This window comes from Chiloscyllium plagiosum, chromosome 4 (genome assembly GCF_004010195.1).
Source record: "Chiloscyllium plagiosum isolate BGI_BamShark_2017 chromosome 4, ASM401019v2, whole genome shotgun sequence".
Taxonomy (NCBI): Eukaryota; Metazoa; Chordata; class Chondrichthyes; order Orectolobiformes; family Hemiscylliidae; genus Chiloscyllium; species Chiloscyllium plagiosum.
In genome coordinates, this window is record NC_057713.1 from 57344822 (window position 1) to 57361731 (window position 16910).

At 40.2% G+C, this 16910-nt stretch overlaps 1 protein-coding gene across 1 annotated transcript in view; it reads right to left on the reverse strand.

The window, feature by feature from the left end:
• Positions 1 to 16910, reverse strand: part of LOC122549064 (potassium voltage-gated channel subfamily KQT member 3-like) — a 427354-nt gene that overhangs the window by 125757 nt on the left and 284687 nt on the right. The window contains exons 2-4 of the mRNA XM_043688263.1: positions 12533 to 12623; positions 10599 to 10725; positions 3212 to 3384 (exon numbers count right to left, since the gene is read on the reverse strand). Coding sequence (XP_043544198.1) covers positions 3212 to 3384; positions 10599 to 10725; positions 12533 to 12623 — 391 coding nt within the window. The remainder of the gene's footprint in view (positions 1 to 3211; positions 3385 to 10598; positions 10726 to 12532; positions 12624 to 16910) is intronic.

The window sequence follows — 16910 nt, forward strand, 5'->3', positions numbered from 1 at the left end:
CTCTATGCTACTTTCTCCCCACACCCACCCTCCTCTAGCTTATCTCTCCACGCTTCAGGCTCTCTGCCTTTATTCCTGATGAAGGGCTTTTGCCCGAAACGTCGATTTTGCTGCTCGTCGGATGCTGCCTGAACTGCTGTGCTCTTCCAGCACCACTGATCCAGAATCTGGTTTCCAGCATCTGCAGTCATTGTTTTTACCTCGTTGATATTAAACTGATGTTACTGATACAGCTTGAAAAGTTCATTTTTCCCTCTCTATTAGACTTCACCTTCAGTCGCCACCATGTGGTATTGTCTCTGGGGTCCTGGCAATGTGCTGCTTTTCCACTGCCATCACCGAGCTGGAGACGGTTACGCTGCACCTCCGCCGACTCTGGCTGGGCATTAACCAATGAGCCTAGGCTGGTCTTCCCGCGCCGCCACTCGAGATGGAGATATGCGGGGCCCATGCCTCCTGCAGGAGGACATCAGGAGCGGGCCCCAGGGTAACCAGAACCAAATACAAATGGTTACCCAGCTGAAAAGACAACGATGAAGCTGTTTGGATGCGACATAAGCGGCCCAACCCCGCACTCAGAATCCTAACGCTGCTGGTTACACTCTCCCATGATCCTGTCCAATTTTGGGAAGGATGACTATGGAGAATAAGGGAAAATGCAACTCCCAACTTACCTTTACTTCTTTTGCTTTGTTGCCACTTCTTCTCTGCCTGCTGTAAGTAGTTGGAATCTGTTTCTGTGACTATTGTGGGGAAGGGGTGGTAAGCTTTATTAACCGTTATTAATACTGTGGCAACCCATAGTGAGGGAAGGGGGAGGAGGAAGAAGGGGCTGACAGACAATAAACAATAGGTGCAGGTGTAGGCCTTTCTGCCCTTCGAGCCAGCACTACCACTCATTTTGATCATGGCTGATCATCCTCAATCAGTATCCTGTTCCTGCCTTATCCCCATAACCCTTGATTCCACTATTCTTAAGAGGTCTATCCAACTCTTTCTTGAAAGTATCCAGAAACTTGGCCTCCACAGCCTTCTGGGGCAGAGCATTCCATACACTCACCACTCTCTGGGTGAAGAAGTTTCTCTTCAACTCTGTTCTAAGTGGCCTACCCCTTATTTTTAAACTGTGTCCTCTGGTTCTGGACTCACCCATCAGCGGAAACATGCTTCCTGCCTCCACAGTGTCTAACCTTTAATAATCTTATACATCTCAATCAGATCTCCTCTCAGCCCTTCTAAACTCAAGCGTATACAAGTCCAGTCGCTCCAATCTTTCAGCGTAAGATAGTCCTGCCATTCCGGGAATTGACCTCGTGAACCTACGCTGCACTCCCTCAATAGCCAGAATGTCTTTCCTCAAGTTTGGAGATCAAAACTGCGCACAATATTCCAGGTGCGGTCTCACCAGGGCCCTGTACAGCTGCAGAAGGACCTCTTTGCTTCTATACTCAATTCCTCTTGTTATGAAGACCTGCTGTACCTGCATGCTTGCTTTCATTGACTGATGTACAAGAACACCTAGATCTCTTTGTACTGCCCCTTTACCTAACTTGACTCCATTTAGGTAGTAATCTGCCTTCCTGTTCTTGCCACCAAAGTGGATAACCATACATTTATCCAAATGAAACTGCATCTGCCATGCATCCGTCCACTCACCTAGCCTGTCCAAGTCACCTTGTATTCTCTTAACATCCTCCCCACATTTCACCCTGCCACCCAGCTTTGTGTCATCAGTAAATTTGCTAATATTACTTTAATACCTTCATCTATATCATTAATGTACATTGTAAAAAGCTGCGGTCCCAGCACTGATCCCTGCTGCACACCACTGGTCACCGCCTGCCATTCTGAAAGGGAGCCGCCAAATGTGTAACTCCTGCCCATTTACCTCCTTCCTCCTCAGTATTCCAAGGCCCAAACATACCTTCCAGGTGAAGCAGCACTTTACTTGCACTTCATGTAATCTAGTCTACTGCATTTGCTGTTCACAATGTGGTCTCCTCTACACTGGGGAAACAAAGAGTAGTCTGGGCGACAGCTTCACACAAGACCTACGTTCTGTCTGCAAAAAAGACCCTGAGCTTCCTGTTACCTGTGACTTTAACACTCCCTGTTCACTGGTCAACATCTCTGTCTCAAGCTTGCTCAGCAAAGCTCAGCACAAGCTGGAAGAACAGCACCTCATTTTCTACTTTGGACCCTGCAGCCTCCTAGACTCAGTATCAAGTTCAATAACTTCAGGGCTTGAGCTCTGTAATGTCCTTATCCCAACTTCCTCGAACACCAGGCTTTGTTCTCACATAGTATGTTATTACACACAGCCCATTGTTAGCCACTAACAGTTCCCATTACAGTAATAGATATTCACCATCCTAGCCAGATCACTATCCACTCCTTTGTCTGTCAAACCGTTCTTCACTCTCTTTGGGCTCTATCCTCGCCTATCATTTACCCTTTCATGCAGTAAGGAAGACTTTGATAGATTGGTCCAGCAAGGTCTTACAGCATGGAAGGCTTACTTCAGCACTGACTGAGTAGCATTTACTGGACTTGATCCTCTATCTCAGATGGAACTCATTTTTTTCTAAGTTAAAGGTATCCCTAGGGAGAGGTGTCTCCTTTCATTGCCAAACAGGCCTTCTCCTCAACATGTCTTAATTCTCTATGAAACTAATAAAGTTCATCTAACATTGAATATTGAAGAACTTGCACTGTGGAGTGTATCCTCATACCAACTCCCTATAATGCCATGATTTTGAGGTGTTCCTGAAAATGGCTCTGGTCAGTATTGAGTTCAACTAAATGTTATTGGATTATCCTGTGGGGATAATACATAAAGCAATTTTGGTCAAAATACTAGGTATTTCCTTTTATTCAATAAAATTTGAATTTCAAATATTTCCATACACACATGACCGATCCTGCTCAATTTATAGTCTTGGCTACATTATTAGATTCAAACCTTTTACACTTCTGCCTGCCAAGAATATTTTCGCTCCATTTGTTTCTTTCAATATTTTTATATAAAGTGACAAATTGAGAGAGAACCTTATGAGGGAGCCATAAGAGAACTGTTGGAAAATGAAAAGCAGCTTCTGCATGGAATCCATCAGGGGAAAGAAAACAGCAGAGAGCAGAAAGAAGGTCAGGACATTAAATATGAGCCTTTAGGTTACAAATAAGGCAATGACTGTTTGAACTGGTCTCATACCTTGCTGTGGGAACAAATAGCTGATCCTAAAAGTTTCCATGTGCCTCCTCTCCGGTCCATTCGCAACATGCGCAGTATTTGGAGAAAACGTAAGCTTCGCAATGATGTTGCTACTATGTTCTGCAGTGTCCCCACAGCAACAATCACCACAGAGCCAATCAAGACGATGATGTCTAGGCAGATATAAAGAAAAGTTTTGGGATCAGAACAAAAGATTGATTATATCCAGCCTCCAACAAAACTTAAGGGATACTTTAAATTAGATTCTTTGGAAGACTGCCTCTACCTTAGCTGAAGCTCAGCTGGTAATGCTGCCCCCAAGAATCAGAAGGTTGCAGGCACAAGTCCCACTTCAAGCACTTGAAAGTAAAATATAGGCTGGCATTTCAGTGTAGGGCTGAAGGACTGCTCAACTGTCAAAGGTGCTGCCTTTAAGATAATCAAGGTCTGAGCTGCAATCTAAAAAGGGTGCATAAACTCCTATGACACTATTTTTGAAAAAGGGAAAAGGAATTACTCTATGGCCTGGTGAATATCTAACCCTAACACAATCACTAAAACAATTATGTAGATAGGATAGTGAAGAAGGCGTTTGGTATGCTTTCTTTTATGGTCAGAGCATTGAGTACAGGAATTGGGAGGTCATGTTGCAGGACATTGGTTAGGCCACTGTTGAAATATTGCATGCAGTTCTGGTCTCCTTCCTGTCGGAAAGATGTTGTGACACTTGAAAGGGTTCAGAAAAGATTTATAAGGATGTTGCCAGGGTTGGAGGATTTGAGCTATAGGGAGAGGTTGAACAGGCTGGGGCTGTTTTCCCTGGAGCTTCTGAGGCTGAGGCTTATAGATGTTTACAACATCATGAGGGGCATGGATAGGATAAATTTCCCTGGGGTGGGGGAGTCCAGAACTAGCGGGCATTGGTTTATGGTATGAGGAAAGATATAAAGAGACCTAAGGGGCAACTTTTTCCACACAGAGGGTCATAGAGCCATAGTGATGTACAGCATGGAAACAGACCCTTCGGTCCAACTTGTCCATGTCGACCAGATATCCCACACCAATCTAGTCCCACCTGCCAGCACCCAGTCCATATCCCTCCAAACCCTTCCTATTCATATATCCATCCAAATGCCTCTTACATGTTGCATTTTTACCAGCCTCCACCAGTTCCTCTGGCAGCTCATTCCATACCCGTACCACTCTCTGTGTGAAAAAGTTGCCCCTTAGGTCTCTTTTATATCTTTCCCCCCCACCCTAAATCTATGCTTTCTAGTTCTGGACTCCCCAACCCCAGGGAAAAGACTTTGCCTATTTACCCTATCCATGCCCCTCATAATTTTGTAAACCTCTATAAGGTCCTCTAAAACCTCTATAAGGTGGTACATGTATGGAATGAGCTGTCAGAGGAAGTGGTGGAGGCTGGTACAATTGCAACATTTAAAAGGCATTTGGATGGGTATATGAATAGGAAGGGTTTGGAGGGATATGGGCCGGGTGCTGGCAAGTGGGTCTAGATTGGGTTGGGATATCTGGTCAGCATGGACGGGTTGGACCGTAGAGTCTGTTTCCGTGCTGTACACCTCTATGACTCTATAACGAAAGCAAGTAATATGTCATACGACCAGAAGCTTGGGACTATGAGGGCTAATTAAATGGCAACCAGGATGGATAATGAAGTGAATCGCTTTTTCTGTGAACTGACACAGGTACAATGGGCTGTTTGGTTTTATTCTGTGCTGTAACCATTCTGTGGTTCAGCAAGACTCAGGAAATTAGGTCAAAATGGACTATGTAAAAAAAAATTAGTCAAATGGAGGCAGCAGTCAACTCCAGGGGTTACAGCAGTCCTCCTTAATGCTATCAATGGATTGATTACTAATCCCATATCCTATTTCCATATGAACGGATGTAGATATGCTGAAGAAAAATTGGGTTCCTATTTCATTTTTTGTTTTACAATGTAACTTTCGACCCAATCCAAATAGGAGCAGGCCATTCAGCATGCAGATGTTATACACTATAGCTGGTGTATGTTATGTTCGGACAGTGTCCCTTTAAGGGCTGAGTCACACTTTTGAGTCATCAGCCAGGCTGCAGACTTGTATTCAGTTGTTTGAGAGTGCACAGCTATGGAATAAAAACTTCGTGTTGGGTTGCAGCTGAAGACGAGTTTGTATATTCTTTAGTCCTGATTGGAGTCTAGTAACTGTCCAGTACAATTCAACATGATCATGACAGATCTTGCGCTGCACCATCATTGTCCCACACTCTCTCTCCATATCCCTCGATACACTTAGCCTCTGGAGATCTGTTTCTTTCTTAAATATATTCAGTGACGTGGGCTCCACAGACTTCTGTGGTCAGTAATTCCACAAGTTCACCTCCCTCTTTGTAATAATAGTTCTCACTCCTAATTTAGCTCCAAAATATTCAGAGATTGTGACCCCTAGTTCTGTATCCTCAGCAATGAGGAACATCATCCCAGCTCAGTCTGTTTAGCCCTGTTGGAAATTTACACATTTCGATGAGATTCCCTTTCATTCATCTAAACTCCAGTGATGTAGACACACAGCTGACCCAATTCTACACAAATATGGCAGATAACATCCAGCATATCTGCTATTTCCAACGTTACCAACTTTCGCACCCTGAGATAAAAGTAAGGATCTTATGCTTAAGTTGTATACAATATTGATGAGACCACATCTTTAATCCTGTGTGTAGGCTTGGTCAACTAATGGATATAAATGGAAGGATGTAAATGCATTGGAGTAAGCTGGGAGGAGGCTTACTGAATTGATATCTGGACAGAGTTTTATGACGATGGGCTTTATCAGTTTTATGACAAGCTGGGCTTGTTTTATTGGAATTAAGAAGAATGAGGGGTGATTTGATCAAAATGTATAAGATCCTGAAAAACATTGACAAGGTGGACATGGAAAGACCATTTTCTCTTGTGGGTCAGTCCAAAACTAAAGGGCACTGTTTAAAAATTAGGAGTTACCCTTTCAGTACAGAGATGTTCTTTGAGAGGTCATGCGACTTTGGAGCTCTCTTGTTGAGAAAGTGGTGGGTATTTATTTTGGGGGGTAGGTGTTGCTGAATATGTTAGAAGAGGTGATAGACAAAGTAATTACAGGTTATTAGGTGTAGCTTAGATTAGATTCCCTACAGTGTGGAAACAGGCCCTTCGGCCCAACAAGTCCACACCGACCCGCCGAAGCGTAACCCACCCAGACCCATTCTCCTACATTTACCCCTTCACCTAACACTACAGGCAATTTAACATGGCCAATTCACATAACCTGCACATTTTTGGATTGTGGGAGGAAACCAGAGCATCCAGAGGAAACCCACGCAGACACGGGGAGAATGTGCAAACTCCGCACAGAGAGTTGCCTGAGGTGGGAACTGAACCCAGGTCTCTGGCACTGCGAGGCAGCAGTGCTAACCACTGTGCCACCGTGCTGCCCACAATGAGAGTGTGGAATATGAAACACAAACACAGCAGCCATGACAGAGCAGGCTCAAGGGGCCAAATGACCTAGTTCTGTTCCTTGCATTCTGAGGAAGGGTCACTGGATCAGAAACGTTAATTTTGATTTCTCTCCATCGATGCTGCCAGACCTGCTGAGCTTTTTCAGTAATTTCTGTTTTTGTTTCTGCTCCTAGTTATATGTTTGTGTGATGGCGATAATAGAGCGCAGAGATTAATCAGATTTCAGTTCCATTCATTTCTCCAGCACCTTTCTTTCATTAATGCTCATCTCCTTCAATTTTTCCTTCCGAATAGACCTTGCTTCACTCACATTTCTGGGAAGTTATCTGTGTCTTTTTCTGTGAAGACAGAACTAAAGTTTCGCTGTGTTACCATTTCCTTGTTCTCTATGTGAACTCTCCTGTTTCAGACTCTGAAGGCTCTACTTCACCTTCATTAATCTATTTCTTATTATATACTTTTACAAGTGCTTAAGGTCTGCTTTTATGTTTGTTGCATGTATTCCTTATTCTTATTTTCTATTTTTTTTCACCTGTAATAAATCTCGTAATCCTCTTTTAATTAATTCTAAACTGCTCCCAGTCCTGAGGCTTGCTGCTTTATTCTAGCAAATTTATATGACTCTTCTTTGGATCTAATATTATGTTCATTTTGTTAGCCATAGTTTGGCCACTTTTTCTGTTGTACTTTTTTTCCTGAAAGAAATGTATAATAGTGGAAATACATAGATTAATTCCATAAATGTTAACTATTAACTATCAACTGCCACTACTGCAAGATGTAATATTGCTACTGCTTAGGTCAAAGCAAAATCTTTGCTATAATTACCTCTTTCAAAAAAATCATTCATTTATCCAACCCTAACCTTAACCATGCAGGCTTAGTCAGCATTTACTTTCTATCCCAAATTGCCCTTGAGAAGATGGTGATAAGCTAATTTCTTGAACTGCTGTGTGTGTGTGTGTGTCTGTATGCAATCCTGGAGCAATTTCCATGATTTAACCAAGTAATAGGGAAGCAATGAGGACGTCTTTCAAAGTTAGAGCGCTGGGTGGCTTAGAGGGACTTTGCAGATGCTTATGTTCTCATGTAGCTGTTCCCCTTGTCCTTCTAGATAGTAATAGTTATGGTTTTGGAAGGTGCTATGTAAGGAGCCTTGGTGAATTTCTGCATTGCATGTTGTGTATAGAACACATTGTTGCTACTGAGCATTGGTGGTGGAGGAAGTGGATGCTTGCGGATGTGATGCCAATGAATTTGGGCTGCTTTGTCCTAGATGATGTCATTAAGTATGGTTAAAACTATAGCCTTCCATACCAGTTGGGAGCATTGCAAATGGTGGACAGGTTTTGGAGAGTCAGGAAGAGCAGTTAATCACTGCAGGATTCCTAGCCTGTGCGCCTGATGAAGGGCTTATGTCCAAAACATTGACTGTCCTGCTCCTTCAATGCTGCCTGACCTTCTGTGCTTTTCCAGTGCCACCCTTTTCGACTCTTCTATACATGGTATTTAAATGGCTAGGCCAGTTCAGTGTCTAGTCAATGGAAACCTTAAGTATATTGATAATGGGAATTTAGTGGTAGTAATGCCACTGAATGTCAAGTGGTGATGGTTAGATTGCCAAATGAAAACTGTTGATGGTTTAGATAGATCCATTTGCTTTTCATAGTGGATAATCATTTTCCTAAGGCTAATTCAAGTAGGTTGTTTATTTTCATGATTTGTAAGTTTTTCAAATAGGATAATATTTTTCTAGTGATGTTTGTTCAGTTTGAGAGATTTAGAAGCTTTCATAGACTTGTGAACTGTCATGAAGTGGATACAGGGCAAGTAGCTGAGGATGACTGAAGATAGTAAGGATGGTGAGGGAATGAACTGGGAGGAGAGGGTGAAGGGTACAGTGGTAGTAGAGTGAACCCGTCTGAATTAGGCCAATGTTTCCAGGAAAGGCAGTGACCATTTTAACCTGGCTGCCTCAGTTTTGGCCTGTCTCCTTGTTTGGCCTCCACCAGAGTGTGTCCCAACCCCCCAGGAGATGTAGTGCTGCTGGGATTGAGGCAGAATTACAAGATCAAGAAAAGTCCAGATACCCAGTTCCCACCTCCAAGATGAAAATCAAGCCTGTATCTGTAACCAGTCACAACACCGAATTATTATCCAGCAGCACAGAATCAAAGCCAGGAAGAGCCAGGATATTTGGTACATAAGTGAAATAAATAGCAAATGGGAAGGAGGAAAGAAGGCAGAATGGAAGAAAGAAAGAATGGAAGGCAGACTTAAACACAAAGGAATGTACAAGCATTTTTTTTTAAAATAAAATCTCCTAACAATACTCAAAATCTGAAGAATGTACTTCACAATTATAAAAATGAATTTTCACTGCCAGATAGGATGTTTGCCTATAATTAAAATTTCTGTCATTGTTTAAAAGAGTACTTACTCAAGAATGTACAAGCCTTGTAAATTTGGGGTGTATTTATCAACCATGTCCTGCAACTTTACAACACTCCATGTATTTTAGTATTTTAATAGATTTAATCATCATCACACAACTTCTTGAGGAGTAGGGCATCTTGAACAGCAAATTCCTGGTTGACACATTTAAGTGTACATATGTATTGACTAGAAGTTGCTGTCCAATTTGCATATTAACAATAGTGCAGTCCACAGCATTTACTTTATTACCATATACATCCTAAGACTGTGAAGATGCTAAGCAAATGCAGTATTTATTAGTGTCACCTCTGTGCTACATATCCACTATAAACTGAAATATAAATTGGACTGCTATACAACTGAATACCAGGAGAGTTTTGTAACTTGAAGTAAAAATGTGGCATTGTGCTATATATTTTTAACTCTACAAAACAATTTATCTTTTCCACACAGTGAGGGGGATACCTTGAGATTGAATGGCACCAAGGGACTTTGAGTTAAGGAAAGTCAGGCTGATGACAGCACTTTGGTTGAGTTGCAGTTTACTAAAAAGTTTGTAAGTGCAAGAGGAGCCAAAGATACCCAGAGCCTGCTAAGCAAAAATATCTAATTCTCCAACACAGTCCTTCCAGGTGGGGAGATAGTCAGAAAAAACAAGTGTAAAAACATCCAGGTCTACTGGCTCAACCATCAAAGTAAGAATAACCATTGCTTTACAAACAGTAGTTTTCCACCAGTGCTAACAGTCAAGAGAAGTGTGAGACAATCTAATCCATCCTTGAAATCTGGACTTTTCATCCTCGAAGCTTTGCTTACCTTGTCTACATTTTTTTCCCCACCCCTAATATCTGTAACAAATCATCTGTCTTTTTATTTGATTGGATTTATTTATTGTAATGCGTATTTTATTACAAAATACAGTGAAAAGTGTTGTATAGTATCGCTACTCTCTGGTTCCAACTTGAAACATAGAAATTAAAACCAAAACATAAAGAATAAATGCAGAAAAACAAATAAATAAAGAACAAAATGTATCATCTTAATCATGAATATGTGTGTGTATGTGTTTGGGGTTTTTGAATGGCTATAGTTTAAGTTACATACCAGTAGATTAGAAATCCTTTCCTAATATTGAAGGAAAGTGTCTTACAATAAATACTCATTTTCTGTGAATTGCTTTTGTTCTGAATAGCAATCAAGCAATTTGAACAACTTGATGGTCACATTGAGATTTTATGTGATTTATTTCAGCTTGTAGAATACCAATGGGGCATGATAATTGGTGTACTTTCCCAGTTAAATTGTGACATGCTATATTTGGTTAGGAATGCTAGCACTTACCATTTGCACCAACGTTGAGGTAATTTAATTACCTGAGTTAATTGTTCACAATCATATTTAAAAGATAATTTCATATTTTTTGTTACTGCCAATAAAACAACCACTGACCTAGGATACACAAGGGCTTTCTGATAAACTTCAGGCGACCTCTCCATCCTCTGAATCGACAACAGCAGCCAGCTGCCCAGACCCTGAGAGCAAACTCTAATCCAAACACAATGATGGTAACAGCTTCCTGTTTAAATACAATACAAGTATTACAACTTCTTAAAGATACTAAATGAACATTACATTTCTACTAGTTATATGTTCAGTTAACAGTAAATCCCTTCTACAGGCTTGTTATGACGATCTTCCTGATACTAAAAACAACTAGTGGAATGGTCAACCTTCCACCAGTTATAACAAAATTAATCTTTAACCACACCAAGTAGAACCAAACCCTGAATTATGGAAGTATTTATTTTAAAGAGAAGTTTGGCAGATGAGAAAGACATAGACAAGGGCTTGAGCAGCAGTGCAATCAAAGAGAAGGGCAGATGAGTATTGATGGAAATGACTAGAAAAGGAATGGGCATAGATATGTAATGGGACTGGAGGTACAGCTGAGTGATCAATATAGGTGTATGAGTGACAGATGAACGAGGTGAACGAGATGTTTAGGTGAACGAGATCTAGAGGGGTTAGTGATATGTAGAGGCTTAAGTGAGCAATATGTGTAGAATGGTGTATTTGTCGTAATAATGTATGAGTGCAGATGACTCATGCATGTAAATGATTGCATAAAGGAGTAGTAAATAGTGGAATGACTATCTGTAGAGTGGTGTATGTAGAGGGGATGTGTGGCATATGGAAATAGGTTTACATGTAATGGACATAAAGTTTTAAACAAAAGTGTTCTGTTAACAGACAAATGTGGACCAAATGCTAGATAAACTCCTGAATCATTGCCATCTGTGGAGGTCATCTTTTGCAGTTTTGACTGCAAATGTGACAAATTTTCTGATATTTTGTATTTAAATGGTCATAACTCATCATTTAAAATTTTACTTTGTTCACTCTGCTAAGTGAAAACAAAACATGTTTGCCCAATAATCTACAAAGCTGTTCACCATAAGGCCTGGGATCAAACCCAGCCCAAACTGATGGGATGAAGATCTCATTTTTTGCTGGCTGTAAGGGTTGTATTGAAAATGGGCTTGAAGATGGAGCCAAAGCACAATACTTCCCCAATTCTTTCTTATTATGTTTGGCAGCCTTAAGTAGAGAAACGGCATGATAGCTAATATGAGAAGGGAAGTCTGTGAAGTATTAACGTAAGGTGTGAAACACCAAGCGTTACATAAGAAGAATTATTTTCACACAGCAAGTAGTTAGGATATGGAATGCACTGCCTGGAAATGTGGTGGAGGCAGGTTCCATTGAGGCATTCAAGAGGGCATTGAATGATTATTTGGATAGTAATAGTGTACAAGGGTATGTGGAAATTGCAGGAGATTGGCACCAAGTAATAATGCTCATTTGAACAGACAGTGCAGGCGCAATGGGCCAAATGGCTCCCTCTACACAGTAACAATTCTGAGATTCTGAAAATTGGTAAATTGATGCAATGGAAGTGCTTTGCTAATTTTGTGGTCATGATGTGGACATTGAGACAGAACAGAGGGAGTTGTGGAATATTATATTGCAATGAAGCACCAGAATTCTTTAGCAAAACTTAGCAATAGGATTAGACTAGATCCTTGGGCCTACATTGCTACTCAGTAAGAACTAACCAACCTAAAGCATCTGAGCAATGCCATACTATGATAACTGGATTGCTTTGAAAAAAGGATTTATGTGTAGTTCTGTTGAATACAATTAGAATCATATACAGTATTTATAAAGTAAAACCATCAGATTACCCGAATAAAATTAAGACAGAAAATTGAGATTGCCCCTGCATAACACATTACCTAATAAATACAATTTTCAATTGAATAATTATAAGGTTAACTTTACAGTGTGTATATAAGAGTTCTTCAAATTAGATTGTACTTTACCAGTGTCAGGAGCCATTTTTGTGAGAGAGCCTCAAATTCGGAAAATGTTGACAAAATGGCCAGGATTAAGCACCCAAGGACTAACAAAAATCTGTGAAATGAAAAACAAGGATCGATCATTACACTCATCAAGTCTAAAGTCAACATTGAACAAAATTTAGCAATGTACAGAACTGATGTCTATGTATATGAGAAGGAAGCACAATACCCAATATGTTAATATATGTGGTAAAGTCAGTAACATCAACAAGATATTTTGATATCTTGTTAGCAAAATTTAAATTTGTAGCAGCAAAATTGAAATATGGAGCAATTCCTTTCCAGATCCCACCATTTATAAGGAAATGTTTATTGCAGCTGAGACTCAGCAGATTTAATCTTAATATTCCGCATATACTCTGGGAGGAATCATACTTAGCATGGAGTCTCAATGAATTCCAGAAAATCATGCCTAAACTTCAACTGGTCACAAAATCATGAGCAGCAAGGTTCCAATATGTTCTTACATTCCAAGGCTTACCACTGGAAATATGTCAGAAATTAAGCCTTAGGATTTTTAATGTTACTGCTACTTTGATTAATCTCTGTGTCCTTTCATTATGAAGAAAGAAGGTTCAAACTGTGTATGACATGAGGATGCTCTTTACCATCTGTATAACATTAAAGGTGATATATAGATGTATACTTCGGAAGAAAATAATAAACTGAGTGTAGAGACCAGGTAAGACACCAAAGGATGTATATCTAGTATATCAGCTAATAAGGTACAATAGCAACTCACTCCACTCCATTGTGATACCCACTCCACTTACTGTTACAAGGCAATGGTTTAATTTGAGCAATGGAAAAAAAATTAGAATTTACATTTGGATAGTGCCTTTCACAACCTCAGGTCATAACAAAACTTTAATGGACTGAAGACATCAAGCTTTCTCACAATGTCATCTCCGATAAAGCTGTACATTGTTCCCAGTTCCTCCTCTTCTGAGCACTCTATTCATGGGTTGGGGATGTTGCCTGACACACTAGCAGGAGGTTAATTAAAGAATCGGTTTTCAAAAATGCAAACCTATTTTTATATTGGAAAGAAATGAATAACTGACACAACTGCTGAAATCCACTGATTAATATGTGAATTATTGTAGCAGAATCTAAATGGAAAACAATTCCCAAGATATTAATTCATTTGTGCATGTCTAATAATATACATAGCTCATAAAACTAATACTTTCTTGGGATTAGCATACCATTACATCAGATAGTAGTCAATATAAAGTAATGCTAAATCTTTACAAGGTTAGTTAGTCTACAGCTGGAGTATTGTGTTCTGTGTTGGGCACCCACGCTTGAGAAATTTCCCTGTGGTAGCAAGATTCTTTTCAGAGGTTTAACATGACTACCAAAAAAACCCAGAGGCAGCAAGAGGAAAATTTTCATTTTATGCACAAAATCATAAGTTGGAACACACTGCCTGAAAAGTAGTGATGGAGGCAATTCAATAATAAATTCCAAAAGGATTTGAATGAACACTTGAATTATAAAAGATTTAGCTGTGTTGTGAGGAAAGAGAGTTGAATAGCGACACAAACAGCTGACACATTGCTATATCATGCAGATAGTGTTTCTATCAAGGGATGAAATTTCAGAAGCCCTGCCTGGCCAATGGAAGGAGTGACAGAATCTGTGACTGCCAAGACAACAGAAAGCCAGGATGGGAATGTCAACATGACTGGCCAACACTGGCAAGGATACATTAGTGGCTCCTGTCCTGAATTCAAAATCAGGCTCATTATGCATTTCCATGGATGGAAGAAACACCTGAGGAATGCCAAACAAGAAAAAGAAAATTTTCTTCTTCATCTCCAAATGCAGCCAATCATGGGCTTGTAAATATGATGAATTCTCCAGGATTTTAGGTTTGTGTGTCTCACAGGATTCTTAAATGGATTCAATAGTATTCATGTTAATTTTTAGCTGCTGGGAATGAAATTTATCCCCTCAGGACATGATAATAAAATTCCTAGGATTCCTAAGATTGGTACTATGACTCCCACAGAGCCACCTCTCTAATTGCCACTCCATCCCAATGGAAAATTACAATACCAAAAGCCTGGTGCAACAAGATTCCATTCTGAGTTCTGGGTGCATGCTAACATTTCCCATTTGCCTTTAGTCCTAGCCCAGATTGAGATTTTAGACTCTGCTTGCCTACAAACCAGAGGACTAAATTATACAAAAACATGTGATTATCTGAAACTGAGATTGATCCTTGAATTCATTCAGCCCAACAGTTCTTAAATCCTGAAAGTCAAAGCATCTCAGATATTGTAAGAACCTGGCAAGACCCTCTCATGAATGGCTGTATGATTTTATTTGTCTCATTATGACTTTGAGCAATGATGCAGTTAAATTCTGAAGCCTTTTTAAAAAAAGGATACTTTCCATCAAAGCTTAAAGTAGCAACAGAAGGGTCCCAATGTTCTCTGAGAGTAAGAGACTTATAGATATTTTAACTAAACTGTTCAAATTTGTTTGGATACACAACTAGAGCAACTGGGGTTTGAATCCTGACCTCCTGTCCCAAGGGTAGGAACACTATCACAGCTGCAAGGAAATCTTATGTGTAATACCAAATTCATAAAAATACATACTAAGCCTCGATAGTATATAGTATTTTAGTCTATTAATTACATTTTTTTTCAACAGCTTAAGCCTCCACATTAGTATTCCAACTAATAGCCATAACAACAATGTATCAGTTGATTAAATGATCATTGCTAGTCCTTTTTACTTGTATATTCTCTAATCACAAGGCTATATTACATTGTTTGCAGTGTAGACATTGATGTTGAAGTTCAAATTTAGTTTTTTTAGAAAGTCAATTAATGTCTAAATGATAAATTAGCTATTGGGTCAGAATTGAACTGTTATTTTATCTATGCACGCTGAAATATTGAAACCTTCACACCACCTACACCTCCAGGGATGCATGTGTTTTGGAAACCTGAGTATTGATTATAGTAATAAATATATATTACAACCATTCATTATTCATGATGGGTATTCAAAATGAAAATGAATTTGCCCCATCAATTAGTGTGAATACAACTTTGGGACATATGAAAACATCAGATTGTCCTTAATATTATATGACGCTAAGCTGCATTATGAATAATACTCCTATGTTATCACCCAAAACAAAATGTACAGTGATGATTTCACAGAATGAGTTAAACCAGCCAATAGTTGTAGCATCAAAACACAGTGACAATTTAGTTATCACCTATTTGTAATAAATTTGAGAAATTTCCACTCCCTTGAGTAGCGTGGGCAATGGTGAGAATGTTTGGAGAGTCTGAAAATGAAACAAATCAGAATCTCAAAATTGAGAAAAAATTCCAAATTTTCCCTCTAAGGTTTAAATGGTGAAATCACAATCTTGCTAATGAGTGGTTATAAACTTGGGGCAGCACGGTGGCTCACTGGTTAGCACTGTTGCCTCACAGCACCAAGGTCCCAGGTTCGATTCCAGCCTCAGGCTGTGTGGAGTTTGCACATTCTCCCCGTGTCTGCGTGAGTTTCCTCTGGGTACTCCGGTTTCCTCCCAAAGACATGTGGGCCAGGTGAATTGACCATGCTAAATTGCCCATAGTGTGAGGTGCATTAGTCGGAGGGAAATGGGTCTGGGTGGGTTACTCTTCAGAAGGTTGGTGTGGACTTGTTGGGCTAAAGGACCGAATTCCACACTGTAGGGAATCTAATCTAACTTAGTTCCATGTATTTGTATCTGATTATTAGCTGCACTCACATCACTTCTTCGCAGCTTTCAGTTCTCCATTCCTTCCTCAAGAAGCCTTATAGCACCATTTCCTGACATGAAAGTCAGAGCGGTTACCCAGTGGCAGCAGTTCACCACTTACTCCTCCAGGCCTTCATCCATCTGACTTCTTCACAATGTCTCTGCTGGCAACATGGATACGTCTCTCTTCCAGCCACTGTCCATGCAATTCAGTGTCAGCAACCCACCAGTCTCCCGCATCATCGTATTTGCTCTGTGATCAACTTGGGCATCACTTCAGCCCTTCAACACTCTAGTCCGGAGTTCAGGGGCGCTTCTACCAGATTGCGTTGTGTACAGGGATATACATGTATCTGATACACCTACAAAGGATGCATCTTGTCGCTCAGCTTCATTTCATACCACTTACTCTTTTGAGCTAACTTGGAGGCAGCCTGCCTCTGTGTATAATACTGCTTATCAGCACAGAACGTGAGGCTAGTAACTTATGGTTCAGAGCACTGAGCAGTCAAAGAGTTGTGTTGCTGTATGGCACTGCGCTAAATCAATCTCAGCACAACAGAATATGTCAGCAACTAA